The 20,819-nt window shown below is 36.6% G+C and overlaps 1 protein-coding gene across 2 annotated transcripts in view; it reads right to left on the reverse strand.

Annotated features, from left to right (window-relative positions):
• LOC110815539 (coiled-coil protein) overlaps positions 1 to 20,819 on the reverse strand; it is an 80,679-nt gene that overhangs the window by 45,074 nt on the left and 14,786 nt on the right. For both annotated transcript variants that reach the window (XM_088213299.1, XM_088213300.1), the window contains exons 3-6: positions 17,465 to 17,539; positions 16,509 to 16,587; positions 284 to 348; positions 35 to 124 (exon numbers count right to left, since the gene is read on the reverse strand). In XM_088213299.1, coding sequence (XP_088069425.1) covers positions 35 to 124; positions 284 to 348; positions 16,509 to 16,587; positions 17,465 to 17,539 — 309 coding nt within the window. The remainder of the gene's footprint in view (positions 1 to 34; positions 125 to 283; positions 349 to 16,508; positions 16,588 to 17,464; positions 17,540 to 20,819) is intronic.

The raw sequence follows: 20,819 nt of genomic DNA on the forward strand, positions 1-20,819 counted from the left end.
AGTTGCCAAGGTGTGTGAAGAGAGAGAGATGTACCAGAAGAGCTTGTTTCTTTTTGGAATTAGAATTTACAATTAGATCCCTTGAAACCTCATTCATTGACGAACTTAAGTGCCTTCTTCCATTCTGAGTTCCATAATAACAATAATGAGACCCATATTGAGAAGTAGCAGAATAAATAGTAAAAACAGTAACCTTCACCCACATGGTACTAACAAAAGATTGCAAGGCTCACTAGAGCCGAAGGTCATATTCAATTTAATGAAAAGCCATTCAAATGCTTACCATGCATATGACATTTGCGACCTTCAAATCCTTCTCCAGTTCCCTTACTAAATTCATCCCCTTCACTGCCCAAAAGCAAATATCAAGATTTTATTAAACTAATAGTTAGAATTTATCCTTCTCATTTACTGTAGTTGCAGTAGATGCAAAAGGTGTACACCCCCCCCACCCCCCCTCCTCCAACCATCCACGGCATGAGAAAAAGGGAAATGAAAATGGCATGTCAGCAAGCAATTCAACTCTTTTTTTTTTTCTTTCGCTATAGACTCATATATAAATTACACAGCAAACATCAGAAACTGTCAAATATTTAAGAATGCTTATGAGAATTGCATTGTGTTCATAAGATCAGAAGGCCAAAGTATCAACAGACAAGCATTGAAGCTTCACAGTATCAACAAAGAAGCACAAAAAATTACAACTAATATTTATAATCTACAGTTTAATAAAGAACGTCAAAACTTTTTGAAAATAGTTGGCACTGCAGGAGATGATCATAATATAAGTTATTGTTTCATATGCATATTTAGAAGGCATTAGATAATTTATTACTCAAAAGAAATCTCAAGAAATTTCATGTTTTAGTAGGCTGATAAAACTTATCTATTATAGTGCCTACGTGAAGAGAGAGTTAGCATTAGGGAAATGCAAATCCACAGAGCACTTTGTTTCAAATTCCCAAGATTTACCCTGCTAGATGGTACTATATCAGCCATGAAGGAGTACTTAAGCTACTTTAGTCCCTAAAAACATGTGTAACTAACCACTGTAATAACACTACTTGACTTGACTTAAGGGATTTGAGAATTTACTCGAAGAAAAGAGAAGTCATAGCAACAAAGGTCCACCCATGTGCAACGGAACTTAGAAAACATAGGAAGTCAAAATATCAATAAAGTTCCCTACATCTCTCCATCAAGGAGACGGGACCTATAGGAAAGATGGATAAGGTATGTCCCAAATGATCTCTAATTTTATCAAAACAGCAAATGCCCTAAAAGTTCTTCAGTTTATTCCTCTCCACATAACCCATGTAATGCCCAAAGGAATCAGGAAGAGAAGATTCTTGTTGGACTACGAACATTCCATTAGCTTATTCCCATTTCACATCATGGGATGACATTGTTGTGGCCTTAGAGATTGGGATCTTGCTAGTCAAATTCATGATTGTAAAGTTTAGTCCTTGGACTCTTCTGGCAATTTAAACTGCATATCTTTCTCATTTTTAGCTTTCTTATCACTTAATTTGACTCTTTTGTAACCCTTTTCAAAAGGTCCATACTACATATAAGGTTAAGGTACTTATTGGAAGTTTAGTTTTCTTAATACTAGTGATATGCAGCAAGCTCGTAGGTAGGATTGTACTCTTTCCCTAGAGTATGCGTTGTATGTTTCGAAGTTGCTGAATAGCCACCTTTTCTTGTATTTTGAACTGGCATGGAGACATCAGACCCATTTATTTGATACTTTTATATGTTCTTGGCTTTTCCCTTCATATGTCATTGGTGAGAGATGCTGGATTGAAGACGGGCGGCAGCTAGGTGGCTAAAGTCTAGTTTGAGGACGGTGACGCTCCAAGGGCTGCGACATGCTACGTCATGGCAGATGCTTCCTGGTCATCGAAAACACGCCCTTCAACGTCATGGAGGCAGAAAATGGCAAGAAAGCTGTACAGGTTTCCGAGAATGGAGGGTTTTCGAAACTCTATTCTGTGTTGGGAGGAGGATGTAGAGTGGCTGTTGGAGATTTTCAAAGAGTTCTTCTGGAGAAAGGGCAGGAAGGCCCGGGGCCAGAATATGCGAGGGAGAAGACACGGCATGTGGATGGCGTTGAGTCACAACTGGCATGGAAAATATCTAAAAATAACCGAGGATAATGGGCAAAGTCAAACATACCTTTGTGCTGGAGGAGGAGCAAATAGATGGGTGGTGGAGGTGAATGATGGTGTTACACGAGGTGGTGGGGAAAAAGTTCGAGCCACCAAGAGTGGGCAGAAAATGAGGGCTGATGAAAGTGGCGCTGCTCAATGTTACTCATGAAGGTTAAAGGTGGCACCGACAGCACTTTGTTGTCCAATTTGTAGCTCGAAACTGAGGGTGAAGCTGGAGCCGACACAGGGCATGAATATGCAAAAGCAATGAAGAGGCAGTCGAAGGAAGAACATCAGGTTGAGAAGAAGAGATCTGCACTTGGTCTTGACCGAGTCAATTTGAATTTCAAAATTCAAAGAAATTTTTACCTGAACACAGCTGGAAGCAGACATTTTGGTGGGAGATTTGATGTTGCTAAGCGATGTAGTTTCAGTGGGAAATTTATGGTTGCTAGACAACATTGTTTTGGAGAAAATATGGGCTGAAAGATCAGAAATGGGCCAACAGGTGAACCAAGAAGGGAGTGGGACTGGGTAGGAAGTTTCCATGGGTTAAGAAGGGCAAGTAAGCCATGGAGAGTGGGTCAACTAGGAGACTAAAAGTCTGGGTCTCGGGTTCAACCATTTTCCCATCCTAGAAAAATACCCTAAGACCCGTAAAAGCTATCAGGGTAGAGAGAGACAGGCTAAGCTGGATATGGTGTAGACAAAGGAGGCATTGGATCGGGGGCTGGAGACCACAGCAGTGTCTATGGTGGCAGTAACTGAAGCAGTCCGATGGTAGGTATTGGCAAAAGCAGCAAAGAGGTTTGTTTGGGCAACGGGAAAGAGAAGGGTGTCCAAGACATGGAAGATGGATCGAATGCCCTGGTCAAAGCGTCAGAAGGACGTCTAGAGGTGAGTCTGGTAGAGATCACGGTGCTGAAGGATACCAGACAGGAATCGGTGCTAGCTGAACAGATAGAGAGTTCACACAGGAGGAGAGACAATGGCTACAAATTGGTGACGTTATACACAAGGAAAATTCCAAAGAATAAGCTCACTATTAGGGATTGTTAGAGAAGAAGAAAATTATAGTATTAAAGAGTAAGTAAACCAGGCTATTAAAGAAAAAATAAATCAGGATGTTATGGAGAAAATAAATCAATCTGTTAAAGATGAAATAAATCAAGTTAAAGAAGAAAATAATATCTTTTATAATTAATTGTAATTAATTATTTATTTTCTTTTTCGATCTATAAAATATGTAGATGTATAATTGTAATATTCAATAGAATATACATCATTAAAAATCATTCTTAACATGATGTCAACACTCTAGGTAACAAATTTCTAAACTCTTTCACAAACTATATTCAGCCTTCATTAGGCAAAATAAAAGGCTGAAAGAGGTCGGCCAACACGCTCCTATCGTGGATCACCACATAACCAGCCACCTCTACCACCAACCCTCCTTCATAGTCAGTCCTAAAAGTCACTATTTCTCCCTTCATTGCCATAGTTCCAAGTAGCCACAGTCGTCACCCCACATCATCTTCAGCTCATTTCTATCGCAACTCTTTATGTACAAACACGTACACTTTGGCTGCCAATACCCGTGTCTAAACTCCTATCCTGATCCAAGTCGAGTTAAGTCAAGGTGAAATTGTTGAGTTGACTCAGTGAAGAATCAGTGTTTTACACACGTAGCTATATTAAAAGATTAAGAGCACGACTTGAGTCCGTAAAGAAACAAATAGGTATCAATTAATTGGCAAACTCATAGATGACTTCTATCTTACAAGAATTAAATGTTCAGATAAATCCTTTGAAAACTCTTACATTATAGACTCACGAGTCACATCTCATATGACCAATACTTTTAAACATTTTTATAAGCAGATTCCATATCCAACTAATAGAAATATTATCAATACATATGATTCTCTCGGCAACATTAAGTTTAATCTTACCATTTTCCTGAAAAATATATCACATATCCTCAAATTATGCACTAGTCTTGTGCGTCAGTTAGTAAATTATCACAAGACTTAAATTGCAAAGTAATGTTTGACTCCTCTCACTATGATTATAAGGACCAAAATTCAGAAAAAATAATTCGATACGCTGGTGGCAAAAACGAACTCTACTACTGGATGTACTTAAGGGATCCTTCTCTACTATTACTACCGACCTTCTCCATCTTAAAGGTGATGTTCCCCTTATTATTTAAGAATTCGGAATATGAAAATTTACACTATGATATCTGTGAGTTTACAAAACATAAATGTGTGACATTTTCCAATAGTAATAAACGAAATTTGGTTTCCTTTTTATTAATTCATAGCAATACTCAGGACCATCTTACATACTTAATAATCCTGAGACTCGATGATTTATGTTATTTATTGACGATTGCATTAGAACAACCTGGCTATTTTAACTCAAAGTCAAATATAATGTTAGTCATATTATATCTCAGTTCTGCAATATGATAAAAACTCAATTTGGAACATTCATAAAGAAAGTCCATAGCAATAATGCCAAAAAAACTTTCAATCAGACACTTTCCTCATTCTTCCATCAGAAATGAATCCTTCAGGAATCATCTTGCGTCCACATTCCATTATAGATCGAAGTAGCGAAATGCAAGACTCGTCACCTTTCAACCACCACAAGAGCATTTATCTTCCAAAAAATGTCTAAGAACAATATTGGGGCGAAGATGTTCTTACTGTCACTTATATTACTAATCGTCTGCTCACAAGTATTCTCGACTTCAAAAGTGCTCTTCAAACACTTCAGCATTTTTATCCAATAGTAAGTGTTACAAACCATATAATCCCTCGAATATTTGGATGTGTTGTCTTTGTTCATATTCATTCTTGCCAATGAAACAAACTTGATTCGCGAGCTCTCGAATGTGCATTTGTAAGATATTTCTCTTAAAAATGGTACAAATATTATCATCCATCTACCTAAAAATTCTATGCATTTGCGGAAGTTACATTTGTTGAATAAGAATCATATTTCACCCAACCGTATCTTTAGAGGGAACCTACATTAGAGATAAGGATACAGAAATTTGTAATGGATTTTATCCTGCCACCATTGCCACACATCTCAAAACTATCACCATAACAAAATGTTCAAAACCCAACAGAAAACTCATCACCACGAGAAAACCTTCAAAAACCATCCTCTTAAGAGATCATATCACACTCTAAGTTTTCTCATGTGCAAAGAAGAAGGGAGCAAATACTGAGCCAAAGTAGGTCCAAGAATAAATTCCAAAAAACTTATACAATCCTCTAATAAAAATATACCTATTGGACTTTGTAAAGGTACAAGAGAATGTACCAGTCATCCTCTATATCCTACCTAACAATTTGTGTCATTTTGGTAAGTGTGATCAACTCATAGCGTTGTCACAAGTTTAAATAATAAATATATTTCTAACCAAAAAAATATGAGGAATTGTCCTGTAAAAAATGAAAAATGCTATGAGAGTGAAAATGAAGGTACTTGAAAATAACCAGACTTGGGAAATTGTGAATCTACCAAGAGGCAAGAAATGGTGGGATACAAATGGATTTTTCCAATCAATATAAAGCATATGACACAATTGAAAAATATAAAGGGAGACTGGTGGCAAAAAACTATATACAAACATATGGAATATACGACTAAGAGACATTTGCACTAGTAGTTAAGATCAATCCTATACGAATTTTTTATCATTAGTTGCCCACTTTGACTGAAAATTATAATTTGATATAAAAAATATCTTCCTGCATAGAGATTACATGAATATTCCACTAGACTTTGACAAAAAAACAAAACCAGATAACGTATGTGAATAAAAGAAGGCTCTGTATGAATTTAAGCAATCATCAAGAGCATAATTTGGCAGGTTTGCAAGAGTGATGATAAATCCAATATTTAAGCAGACTTAAAAAGACCACACTTATTTTATTGAACATTCAGAGGTAGAAAGAATTACAACTCTCCTAATATATATTGATGACATTATCGTAACAAGAAATATTAAGAACGAACAAAGATTGCTAAATTGATGTCTAGCAAAAGATACAAAATCAACGACTAGGCACGTTGAAATATTTTTTGGGAATTGAAGTTCCTGACTCTAAATCTGTAACTTTTATTTCTCAACAAAAATACATTCATGACTTGCTAAAAGAGACTGGTAAACTAGCATGCAAACTAACTAGCATTCTTGTTGATTCTAATCACAAATTAAGAATAATAGAAGAAGATACGCCAGCAAACAAAGAAATATATCATATATTAGGTGGGACAATGATCTACCTATCCTACACAAGACTAGACATCGCGCATGCAGTAATGTTAGAAGTCGATTCATGCACAATATGAAAGAAGTGCAATTACAATCAGCTTACAAAGTACTGCAATACATAAAATGTTCATCAGAAAAAAGGAATTATATTCAAGAAGAATGATAAATTTCTCTTAGAAGCTTATACAGATGCAGATTATGAAGAATCGACTGTAAACAAAAAATCTACTACAGATTGTTATACATTTCTTGATGGCAACCTAATCATCTAGAGAAATAAGAAACAAAATGTTGTTGCGAAATCAAATGTCGAATCAGAGTTTCTGCCAATGGTACAAGGAGTGTATGAGCTATTATGGATCAAAAAATCTTGAAAATCCTAGAACCAAGTGGAAAAATCCTAAGTGCCTATATCTTCACAAATATGTAAATATTTAGTACAGGGGCGACACCCCCTTAGTGTCAATTACATAATACACTTTATTTTATCTCAAAAAAATACTAAAATGCCTATACTGTGATAACAAGTATATAATAAGCATTGCTCACAATACGATGCAACACGATCGGACCAAGCATATTGAAATTAATAGATATTTTATTAAAGAAAGAACTTGACAGTGACTTAATATGTATGTCTTACATGCAAAACAACTTTCAACTAGTAGACATGTTAAGTAAAGGTGTAAGTAACCCCGACATTCTAAACTCTTATTGGCAAGCTAAGAGTAGACAACGTTTATTTCTCAATTTGAGAGGGAGTGTTAAAAAAGAAATAAATCATGGTATTAAAGAGTAAGTAAATCAAGCTATCAAAGAAAAAGTAAATTAGAGTATTAAAGAATAAATAAATTGAAGTGTTCTAGAGCAAACAATACATGTTAAAGGGGAAAATTATGTCTTCAATTGTAATTAATTGTCTATTTTCTTGTTCGTCTTAGAAAATTTGTATATATAAAACTAAAATATTCAATGGAATACACATTAATCAAAAAAATTATTCTTAACAGGGATCATATTGATGGGTTTAAGGCGAAAGTTATGGATGCGTCCATGGAAATTGAGAAGGCAACCAAGGAGAGGACGAAGACAAAGACAAAGGGCAAGTTGAAGGGGAAATGATGCAGAGAACTAAGGAGATTGCAGACGTCAATCAATTATGATGCATTGAGGAAAGGAGATAAGAGGGGTGATGTAGGAAGAAGCAAGAATAGATAATGTTTGGCCACAATATTTCATTGAATGTGCATGAATAAATGATCACAAGACAGATTATTAAGGGATCTATGAGTCAATAAAAACCTAGCGTGATTTGCTTGTAAGAAAACAAGATGGAAAATATAGCTGAGGGAATCATTTGGAGTTTGTGGAAGATAAAAGAGATTGGTTGGTTAGAGTTACCGACAAATGGAGCTTCTGGGGATATTGTTTTGTTCTGGAATGAGGATTTCCTAGGACGCATGCAAACACTAGTGGGTGAATGCACCATTCCTTGCTTATTTGATGATCGTAGAAGTGATACGAAATGGGATTTCATTAGGGTTTACAACAGAGGGGAAGAGAGGGAAAGACGAATATTATGGAAAGATTTGTAGATGGCAAAAGCAAGTGGAACTGGTCATGGGTGGCCGAGGGTGATTTCAACATGGTACTATACATAAATGAGAGATCCGGAGAGCGTTATCACGGAGTTGCATAGAGGAGTTCATGGAGATCATGGACAAGTTAGACTTGATTAAGTGGTCATTACTCAAAGGCAATTAGACATCGTCCAATCAGAGGGGTTAACATCTAGAATTGATATATTTTTGGTATCAATGTCCTCCCAGTTACAAGTTTCAAATTCATGCCAGAAAATGTTCACAAAAATAATCTCTAAACACTTCCTTCTTAGTTTGGTCTCAGAAGGGGTAACATAGGTTCGTGCTCTTTCAGATTTGAAGATAAATGGCTAAATTTTACAAGTATCCGAGAGAAAGTTTAGGAATGGTAGGATGCCACTTGTCTATAAGGCAAGTTAAATTTCAGGGTGGCAAAGAAGTTCAAATTTATGAAGAATGAGATAAAGAAATGGTGTAAGGAAGAAGAGATGAGACAAAAAAAGCCCACACTTTGTCTCTACTCCAAGAGATCGAGACCTTGGATAGGAGGGAGGGGGAAGAGTTGTTGTCTATTTAAGATCTAGCACGAAGAGAATCCTTAAAGTTTGAACTCACTAAATTCATATGGAAGAGATATCTTGGAGATAGAAATCAAGAGCTTGATGGGTTGAGGAGGAAGACCGAAATATAAAGTTTTTCCATAGTACCGCCAATTATAGTAGGAGGAATAATTTTGTGGACATTATGGAGAATAGTGATAAGACAATGGAAGAAAAATGGGCAACTAAAGCAGGAGGTTAGGGATTACTTCAGCAGGCTATACCATGAAAAATCTAATTGCAGGCCTCGATTGGATGTGATCAAATTTAGAGTTTTGAACAAGTCAAGTCCATTAGATCCAGAACGAGAATTCACGAAGGATCACATTTTTAAAAGTCTCATGTTGTGTACAAAAGACAAAGCGCTTGGCTTGAACGGATTCAGCATGAGTTTTCTTCAAGAATTCTGGCAAATTATGAAAGAAGGATATTTTTGAACTATGTAAGGAGAGTTACACGAAATTGAGTCCTTTATGAGATCTCTCAATTCTTCGTTCTTGGTGCTCATTACTAAAGTTGGAGGAGCCCACAACATTAAGGATTCTAGGCCCATAAACTTAGTCGGAAACATATATAAGCTCATAGCTAAGGTATTTTCTAGGAGAATGGTCAAGATTATAGATAAGGTGATATGGGTTAGTCAACGTCCCTTCGTAGAAGGGAAGCAAATTCTTGATGTTGCTCTTATCACTAACGAGGTGGTGAAGGATCTGCTGTAGAGAAAGAGGGAAGAGGTTTTATTCAAACTTGAAATGAAAAAAGCTTATGACCATGTGAATTGGAATTTTTTCGATTACATGTTTATAAGGATGAAATTTAGAGAGAGATGGCATAGATGGGTTAAATCTTCCATTACCACCATATTCTTTACGATAACGGTTAATAGTAACCCATCGTCTTTTTTTAAGGAACTAGAGACTTAGGCAATGGATCCTTTTTCTCCGCTTCTTTTCATTTTGATTATAAAAGCATCGAATGAAATGTTGATTAGAGCCAGGGAGATAGATTTACTCAAAGCCAAGGAGATAGATTTACTCAAAAACCTTAACGTGGGAGGGGGTAATATTGATGAGGAGGTAATTCACTTATTTTTTATAGATGATAACATGATATTTTGTGAATCAAACAAGACATTCATGCTCAATCTCACGTGTGTATAGATGAGCTACCAAGCGATGTTGGGACTTTGCATCGATCTCACTAAATCCAAGACAGTTAGTTTGGAGGAATGAGAGGAGTATTGAATGTTTGGTGAGGGTTATGCTCTATAAGGCAGTTAAATTGCCAATTAAATATTTGGGGTTACCGCTGGAGGCCAACTTTAAGGAGGTGGGCACTTGGGATCCCCTAGTGACGAGATTTAAGAAGATGTTAGAAGGATGAAAGAGAACACTCGTATTTAAAGAGGAATGCTGACATTTATCAAAAGCACAATGGGTACCATACCTATTTATTATGTCACTCCAGACTGTGCTAGTGAGTATGGTCAAGAAACCAGACAACATAAGAAATAGATTCCTACAAGGCAACTCCAAGGACAAGAGAAGATACCATTTGGTTGCCTGGGATTAAGCCAATTTCTTGAGGATATTTTGTGAATCAAACAAGACCTTCATGCTCAATCTCACGTGTGTATAGATGAGCTACCAAGCGGTGTTGGGACTTTGCATCAATCTCACTAAATCCAAGACGGTTAGTTTGGAGGAATGAGAGGAGTATTGATTGTTTGGTGAGGGTTATGCTCTATAAGGCAGTTAAATTGCCAATTAAATATTTGGGGTTACAGCTGGGGGCCAACTTTAAGGAGGTGGGCACTTGGGATCCCCTAGTGACGAGATTTAAGAAGATGTTAGAAGGATGAAAGAGAACACTCGTATTTAAAGAGGAATGCTGACATTTATCAAAAGCAAAATGGGTACCATACCTATTTATTATGTCACTCCAGACTGTGCTAGTGAGTATGGTCAAGAAACCAGACAACATAAGAAATAGATTCCTACAAGGCAACTCCAAGGACAAGAGAAGATACCATTTGGTTGCCTGGGATTAAGCCAATTTCTTGAGGATATTTTGTGAATCAAACAAGACATTCATGCTCAATCTCACGTGTGTATAGATGAGCTACCAAGCGGTGTTGGGACTTTGCATCGATCTCACTAAATCCAAGACAGTTAGTTTGGAGGAATGAGAGGAGTATTGATTGTTTGGTGAGGGTTATGCTCTATAAGGCAGTTAAATTGCCAATTAAATATTTGGGGTTACCGCTGGAGGCCAACTTTAAGGAGGTGGGCACTTGGGATCCCCTAGTGACGAGATTTAAGAAGATGTTAGAAGGATGAAAGAGAACACTCGTATTTAAAGAGGAATGCTGACATTTATCAAAAGCACAATGGGTACCATACCTATTTATTATGTCACTCCAGACTGTGCTAGTGAGTATGGTCAAGAAACCAGACAACATAAGAAATAGATTCCTACAAGGCAACTCCAAGGACAAGAGAAGATACCATTTGGTTGCCTGGGATTAAGCCAATTTCTTGAGGATATTTTGTGAATCAAACAAGACATTCATGCTCAATCTCACGTGTGTATAGATGAGCTACCAAGCGGTGTTGGACTTTGCATCGATCTCACTAAATCCAAGACAGTTAGTTTGGAGGAATGAGAGGAGTATTGATTGTTTGGTGAGGGTTATGCTCTATAAGGCAGTTAAATAGCCAATTAAATATTTGGGGTTACCGCTGGAGGCCAACTTTAAGGAGGTGGGCACTTGGGATCCCCTAGTGACGAGATTTAAGAAGATGTTAGAAGGATGAAAGAGAACACTCGTATTTAAAGAGGAATGCTGACATTTATCAAAAGCACAATGGGTACCATACCTATTTATTATGTCACTCCAGACTGTGCTAGTGAGTATGGTTAAGAAACCAGACAACATAAGAAATAGATTCCTACAAGGCAACTCCAAGGACAAGAGAAGATACCATTTGGTTGTCTGGGATTAAGCCAATTTCTTGAGGATATTTTGTGAATCAAACAAGACATTCATGCTCAATCTCACGTGTGTATAGATGAGCTACCAAGCGGTGTTGGGACTTTGCATCGATCTCACTAAATCCAAGACGGTTAGTTTGGAGGAATGAGAGGAGTATTGATTGTTTGGTGAGGGTTATGCTCTATAAGGCAGTTAAATAGCCAATTAAATATTTGGGGTTACCGCTGGGGGCCAACTTTAAGGAGGTGGGCACTTGGGATCCCCTAGTGACGAGATTTAAGAAGATGTTAGAAGGATGAAAGAGAACACTCGTATTTAAAGAGGAATGCTGACATTTATCAAAAGCACAATGGGTACTATACCTATTTATTATGTCTCTCCAGACTGTGCTAGTGAGTATGGTCAAGAAACCAGACAACATAAGAAATAGATTCCTACAAGGCAACTCCAAGGACAAGAGAAGATACCATTTGGTTGCCTGGGATTAAGCCAATTTCTTGAGGACATACGATCTCTTAAAGAGATGAATGGAGCACTATAGGAAAAATGTTTATGGAGGTTTATGAATCAAGAAGGAGCATTATGGAGATGAGTGATAGAAGCGAAACTCAACACGGTCGAGAAAGGTTGGTATGCTAGATTTATGAGGAGACTACATGGTAAAGGGTTATGGAAAAAAATTAAAATGGGCCATGAAAAATTTCAGGCGTGCATTAGATGGAAAGTCAACAAGGATGACAAAGTCAGCTTGTGGCAAGATTGTGGTTGGAAGGTGGAACCCTAAGAGATCAACATCCCAGATCTTTGTCATTGCACAACGGAAAGACATTCAGATAAGTAATGCATTCAAAGACCATGCAGGAGGAGAGTTGTGGCAAATTATTGGGACGAGAAAACCTCAATGACTAGGAGATCATTCTCAGCACTCTATCTCTTGTATATCCTTGAATGGTAGCAATGCTTGTTGGTGGTGTCTGACTATGGATAGATCTTTTTCGATCAAATCCTTCTATAAGCATTTGACCAAGAAAGAAGATAATGACACTAGATTTCCCATTCGAAAACTACGAAAGATGAAAGCCCTCCCAGAGTGTCTTTTCTTGCTTGGGCTAGATTTTTGTGAATGGACGCTATTTCTATAAAAAGGCTGCAAAGACTTGCAACCATTTACTTCTATGGTGTCCAGCGGCGTACAAGCTATGGATTATGATATGTGGTTTACTATGTGTAAAGTGGACGATGGAGGGATCAGTTAGAGATGAGTTATGAGCGTGGAAGAGTATCAGCTGGTGGAAGAATAAATGGATCATATTCCGATTACCACTTTTTAGGCAGTTTGGAAGGAGAAACAAGAGTTTTTGAAAAAGTAAATGAAGATAATAGTTTTGACTTAATTAGCAATAAATGATTCTAAACTCTTGAATTTTTGTTATTGGGTCATATTATGTACTCGATGTAGTATTTAGGGAACCTTGTTGACTTATCGGTAGATATATAAATATTTTGTATATGAACTGGCACCCTCTTAGTTTCATTATTAATAAAATTTTTACTATATTTTAAAAAAAAATTAGGGGCTTTGTTCCTTCAAATTCTTGTGCTTTTGTGTTACAATCCCGTAATTGGGATTGATTACGGGATTGCATTGTTGGTCAACTCATTATGAAGTCCTGCAACAAGTTGGTTGCTTGTTTAACAAACCCTCTTGTTCTTCTACCAAGCTAGGAACCCTTGTGGCAAACAGCAATTTTTCCAACCTTATGGACCAAGGCCTACTGAAACTCCTTCTATCAAAGTTTTCTTACACGAAACCATAAGATTTTCAATTACCGGTGTACTTGTGGTAACCCACGAGTGCATCAAAAGTAGTTTCATACCAACCACGGGGTAGTTTTTTCATCAATAATCATCTTTGAGTTCATTCAACAAAGGTAAAACCATTAATTGCATGAGAACTTGATGTTCCACCCCCTTTTTACTAACAACTCATCGAAGGCATCACATACGTCAATGCTTGGCTGGTGGATGGTGAACAAAGCTATTCTCTTTCTAGACAAAACTGCCATGTTATCAAATTTTGATATTGGCTAATCCATGAATATAAATGGACATCAAAAACAATCCTACAATTTTTTCTCTAAATGAGCTATAGTCAACGAACTTCATCACTTCTATTGTAAACAACTTGTAAGACCATTTCCATTTTGACATCTCTCAAATGATTTAAACCCCATCAATGTCACGTGACCAAGAACCCCAACATACCATGACTCCAAATGAACCCGACATTTTTCTTTCTTTAAGTTTGGCAACTTAGATAAGGTTCTCAATTCATCAATCTTCAAGTGTAGAAGTTTATAAGGGCGAGGTCTCAGATACATATAGGCATCAACTAAAAGAGGTATACCATTCTTGTGAACATAAACCAACTCATTCCAAACCATCTATCCCCGAGAATAAGGGTTTTAACCTAGGATCTCCAAACCAAACATTTTTCATGGTCGTTTCACAAATATAACTTCACATTTCTCCAGTAGAGTTGCAACAAGTTACGCGCTGTTTGTGTATTGCCAACCATCATCTTCCATTTCCCTTTAGAACTCCCCTTGTTCACAAAATCGCTAAAAACAATTTCTCCTAAAATTTATCCTACAGCCTAGATAAGAAAGCTTCCGTAATCTAGATAGAGGTAAGATCCTTCAATGTGAAAGTGTTTATGTCGACTGTAAGTCTAAATAGGTTAAATGCCAATCAGGTTATACAAATTCGTAGGCCTAATCGAGCTCTCTCACCAAATATTTGTGGCTACATATCATAGAAAATTGGAAGCACATCATTACTTATTTCTTTAATGCAATGTGGCATGGGAATTCTAAACATACTTGTTTGATATGTGAACACAATTGTATAATGCATTTGGATTCAATTGGAATACATCTCCTTCTCTTAAGTGTTTTAAGAATGCCTATATTTCTTATGTAGGGGGAAGAAAAGCTTCAAGACCTCTTTTTAGGTGTGTATTTTGCAAGACTATGGACAATGCAGTTCGAAAAATCAAATCGAGCCCTTCCAATCCAATGTTTGTGAGAGAAAACAACGTTTTTGGCTTTTGTATGGGCTAAAGCACATGGACATTTCCTTGACATTCGCTATCCGTCCTATATATGAATTGGAGAGTGATAGTATTCCAATTTTGGGGAGGTAGATTGTCACTTGAATATGCAATTGATTTTTGTTACTAGCCCTCCTTTGTCAGGAAATCTAGATTTTCACATGAACATGTAATGGATTTTTGTTTTGGGGCCCTCCTCTGTAAGGAACTCGAGGGGATACCCTATCCTCTGCTATTGACCATTTTCCTTTTTCTCTACCTTAATAATACTTCTTCTATCAAAAAGAAAATCTAGATGGAGGTAGAGGAGAGGATAGAAAGTGCAGAGTTAGACTTTTAATCATAGTTGAAAATATCAATCATTCTATTGAGTTTTTTGCTCCATTCTCCATCAGCTTTCTTGCAAAGCAATCTGCTGCTCATATTGAAAGGTACAAGAGAATTTTGCGAGTGATTTTCTGTTTTTTTGGTAGAATGGGAAACGCTTGGTCCTAAATCTTGTGATTTTTTTCAAAGGTTGCCCTCTATATCCTGAAAGATCCCAGTGATCTTTTAAGCTTTTGTGGAAAAGAATTTCATTGACACCACAACATGAGTTCCACCCAAACATGAAAAGTTCATATCAAAGTTTTTAGACGATAACATTCCGTAAATCATCTTTGTTGAGGAGAGAAACCTGTAAATAAAATATGCACCTTTTATATATTTTGACATGCTCTCTTTTTCTAATATTGCTATTGTATGCAGACGGCAAGCCTTTGGTCTCACACCTATAATATTCTCCTTTTTCCTCAAAAACCTTGCAAGTAATTCTCAGCCATTCACGGAAACAATGGTATGTTTGTGCAACTGCATGCACCCTAAACTTAAAGTATAATTAGATGAGAACCAAAGAATCCAAATCAACCAATAAGCTAAACTACTCTAAAATTAGTAACTACATTTTGCCCCTGAATTTGCTGTATGATACAGAAATCACTCCTTTTAAAATTGAACAAAAAGCACTCTATTTTACAAATCCTTATACGGTTAGTCCCTATCATTTATTTTATAAAAGAAAATTGACCAAAAAAATGTGCTTAAAATATATAAATTATATAATCAGTAGAACAAAATGCGACAAAAAACTGATATAAGCAAAAGAACAAATAAATAACGATGTCCTTTCTTTCCTTAATGATCAATCCTCTAAAATATTTAGGTGTTTTAAGTTATAGGTAGACGTATTTTGAATATTAATGTACATTATGAAATAATCTAAAAATTACAAGAATCTTTAACTGAATAGATAGCAGGGGCAAACTGTCTAATAGTCAGTATGGTAGGGTTTTTTCTTTTTCCAGTTTTAAAGATTTGGGTTGTTTTTATACAATAGGGCAGACCTCAAGGGAAAAATGTAACCTCCCCTTAAAAATCACATGAGAGTCATGTCAAGTATACAGGCCAAGCAATAAAGATATCATTGTGACTACTGAACAAATGGCAAAAAAAATGAACAAAGGCAAATAACAAATTATTATTGAATCAAAAGTCGTGTAATTACACTAAAGCAATTTAGATAATGACAAAGAGTGTCAATTTGTGGGCCTTTAGTGCAGGGTTCTATCCCTGGGTTTAAAATGCTTTGTAGGGTTCACGAAAAAGTAGAGGAATTACAATTTTTGAACCAATATGAGAAATCTCATAGAAAAATTGGGGCCTACAGATAATGCATTCATCATGAATCCAAAGAGTCACTGAATAAAACTTACCCATCGCTTCATGATGCTCGATAACATGGTGGGATAAACGTTCTGCTACTCCATCCAGTTGTGCCAACCTTAGAGCAGCCTACATATTAGATGATTGTGTTGTTCTATAGGTTAACAATTTCAAGAAACTAAAGGAAAGAAGAAAAAATCCATAAGAACCACCAGACACCTAAGGTGCAGTTTCGTCTTCTGCTTCAGAAACTTATTCCCACAAAAAAAAGGTCAAGTTACTCATCCCTCATCAAAAAAATAAGTCCTTCAATTCCGAATTAAACAGCATTTTTATATCATTTATGTCCCCAAAGTGGGTAGTTAATTGGGACTGAGTCAATGACTATTGTGCACTTCATGCTAGGCAAGTATTTTACAAACCAAGCATCAATATTGATAACCAATCCATCAACTGACACTTTCAAGGTCTTAATACAAAGTTTCCAGTTGTTCAGTATCAGAAATAATAATTCACAAAATCACCATTTCTCTCACATCATTTTACTTTGTTCAAACACCAACATAATAAATCCCACTAGAATCTCGCATGGAACATGACTGACCTTTTTAAATTCATTAAAACATTTAGTTTCCAACCAAAAATACTATTCCATTCCAAAGTAGAAGAGATATATAGAAGAAGAGGAAGAATATGATTAGCCCATCTACATTGACTCAAAAATATTATTCCATATATACAAGAACCAGAATATCACAGAAAAAATTCAAATATTTAGTTTCCTAACACCATCCCAATGAGTAAGTAAAATAGAAATACATAGAATAACAGAAAGAATGTGTTTAGTCTATTTATATTCACTCAAAAATATCATTCCATCACATGCAGGAAGTAGAATATAACAGACATAGAGAAGAAGAAAAGAATACTTTCAAGATAAATTGAAATATGATCTATTTAGGAATATATATGTGTATATATATATATAGGTAAATTGAAATTATACCTGCTTCTCAAAATATGTCAGCTCACTTTCATCATGTGGAATATGCTCTAATACATGCCTAATTGGATCAAAATCCTGCATAAACAGATTCACAACCCTTGTTAGTACAATTATTCAAATTTCAAGTCCCCAGGTTCCAAAGATAAATGGAGAAGGTGCATATCATACATTACATGTCTGCCCTTACTCATGGAGCACCTAAAACTTTTTCTAGAGGTCAGGGAAAAACAGAGACAAGGAGATCCTCTATCTTTGTTCTTGTTTATATTGATGTTTTAAGTCATATGCTTCCTGGGGATGTTGATAGGGGCTTTGCGATTTATTTATGGTGTAGGATGCTGTGGAAGTTTCCCATGCAGAGTTCACAGATGACACCTTCCTTTTGATACCTTTGGATTAGAATCTCTTTCTCAATGCAATCTCCCTTTTACTAGTCTTTGAGGTTTAAGGATTATGTGTTAGTTTAAATAAGTAGACTGGATGAGCTAATGTTGAGTGTCACTTCATTGGCAGTCTTGCTGAGATTATCGGGCACACTATTTTTCAATGGCCTATCACCTATTTAGAGGTACCTCTAGGGAGCAGTCCATGTGCTAGTTCTATTTGGGCTAGTCCTGGGGAAGATCACCAAGAGTCTCAAAAAGTGCTAAGGTTTTTTTTTACAGGAAAGGTCACTGTCTTTTAAGTTTTCCTTTCAAGTATCCCTTTGGAACTTTGCATGATTGTTTTAAATCCTGATTTATATAACCAAAACCTTTGCATGTTTGTTTAAATCCTAGTTTATATAGCTAAATCCAATGGCCAACACTTTCAAGTACCTATTTGTGATTATGTTTCTTTACAATAAATTTCTTGTGGTCCGGGGTAGGAGGGAGTTTAAGAGACCAAGTGCTTAGATGGGATGTCTGTTGCAAGCCCAAGAGAGATGATAGCAAAAGTTTTGGTTGGAATCTTGCATCCAAGAACTTGCTCTTGTGGCTAAGTGGTTATAGAGATTTCTTTTAGAGTCTTTTTCATTGTGGCACATTACAGGGTGGTGACGAGTAAGTTTAGTTTGTTCTAGAAATGCTGGAAAGTAAGGAGAATTCTTCAATCACTTATAGAAGCCACTGGAAATTTGTCTTGGGTATCTAGTCTTTTTCTCCTTTACTTTGCAGTAAGTGGGCAATAATTTCCGTTTTTTCTTCTAGGAGGATTGTTGGAGAGACCCTTTTGCTACTCATTTTCTCGCTTGCACCATGCCTTCTCTAGACATGCATCTATAGCTACTTATGTCATTGTCTTTGCAGTCAGGTGTTCTGAAATGTCGTCTTCTTCCATAAATTGAAAAAATAGAAAACAATAAAGTTGATGTTTTGATCAACATTTGAAACAACTTTATCCTATCCATACTCTTAATTGTTTCACTTGGAGCCTTGAGTCTTCAAGTGTTTCAACCAGCAAATCTCTTCTGCAATTTCTCATTAGCAATGCTAATATCCATTCCTATGCTCTAGTCAAAATGGAAGCTCTTCTGCAAATACCTGCCTCACAACAGGTTAATACCAACCCGGACCAGCTGCTATGGAAGTTGAGCCAGAACGGAAAATTCTGAGTCAAATTCTACTACAAGCATATTGTGAGGGGTGGAACTGATAGTCACAAGTACCAGTTTATCCAAATCTGGATATCAAAGGTGTCTTCTAGAGTAGCTTTGTTTGCTTGGGAGGCTAGCCGGGAAAGTATTTTAACTATTGATAAGTTGATGACTAGAGGCCACATTATGGTTAACAAGTGTTACTTATGCATGAAAACAGTGGTTCTGACAAGCATATCCTTCTATAGTGCCCTACGGCTTATGATTTGTGGAGAATGATTTATGCCCTCTTGGGGATTTATTGGGTGATGGCGGGATCTGTCAAAGAGGAGATTTGGGCGTGAGATAGGTTAGGCAAGAAAAGAGAGTTTGCAAAATTGATTCTTTTGACTATTTTTTAGGTCATTTGGAAAAAAAAAAAAAGAAATTTAAGAGTTTTTAAGGGTAAAGAGGTAGTGTCTTATAAGTTGAGAATAGATAGTATCATTATTTTGGATCTATCTTATTAGGGCATGACATCATTAGAGATGAGGATTTTGGGAACGTCATCAATACCTTAACCCATTTGTAAATCTTTTCTACATGGATAGCACCCTTATGGTACCTTATTAATATATATTTTACACTTTTTATTTCGAAAGAAAAATGTTCTAGCCAAAATGTTTGGGAGAATGCTATTGCTTGTGGTTTTCTAAATGCATATAATTGCTAATGAGCTTGTGAAGGATGTTAAGAAATTTAAGTGGAACGGGAAAGTCTTAAAATTGTGAGAAGGCATATGATAGAGTTGGCTAGAGTTATTTGGGTAAAGTTATGGATAGAAAAGGTTGTGCTGGACTACGGATCTCTTTCTTCTGTTTCATATGCGGTGGTTGTTAATGGAGAGCCTGCAAGGAAAGTTAAACAATTAGTTTATCATCTTTTAGTATATTTGAATGGTGATCAATTTTGTTCATTTAACTAAAGTTGCAGCAGTGCTGGGTTGTAAATCAATAAAGTTGCAGCAGTGCTGGGTTGTAAATCAATAAAGTTGCCCATCAAGTATCCAGGGATCCCATTAGGGGTTAGAGATAAAGATGCGAGAACATGGAACCTAGTGATTGAGATGTTCGATAGAAGACTTAATGAGTGGAAGAGAAATTATTTGTCCAAGGGTGGGAGGCTAACTCTCATCAAAAGCACGCTCACTAATTTTCTTATATATTTTTTATCTACATTGTTTTGCCAAATAAATTAATAGGGAAGTGAGAGAAGGGCATGAGAGAACTTTGGGAGAAGTCTGAAGAGAAGGGGAGAAGCTAGTCTGGTCGGCCGGTCTGGCCGATCCGAAGGGCATTAAGATGACGATGGAGACAAGGAAGTTTATTCTAATAGGGAAGAAAATCGTTCGACTTTGTATGCGATGGGAAGAACTTAAAGGCTAAGAATATGTGAGAATATAAGAGGATCTCGGGTAACTATTTTGGTGAAAGAGGAGGACATGGAGTGGCTATTGGAATAGCTAGAAGACTTCTATTGGCGAAAAGGAGGGATTTACTAGGGAAGAAATAAGATTGGCAGGTCCCATACGCTAAGACTTGCCTTATGCTAGAACCGAAACGGCAAATTCCAGTCGCTAACAGTGGAAAACAGAAAAGGAGTTTCACGCATTTTCATTCCTGATGAACCAAAAGCAAGAGCGTGGTGGTATGTCATCCGTGCGGTTTATAACCTTGCAAAGAGGAAGATTGTTAACCCTGACTGGCAAACTTCAACTCCTGTAAGTAAAGGTTTGGACGA

Source organism: Carica papaya, chromosome 2 (genome assembly GCF_054855325.1).
Source record: "Carica papaya isolate Zhongbai chromosome 2, ASM5485532v1, whole genome shotgun sequence".
NCBI lineage: Eukaryota > Viridiplantae > Streptophyta > Magnoliopsida > Brassicales > Caricaceae > Carica > Carica papaya.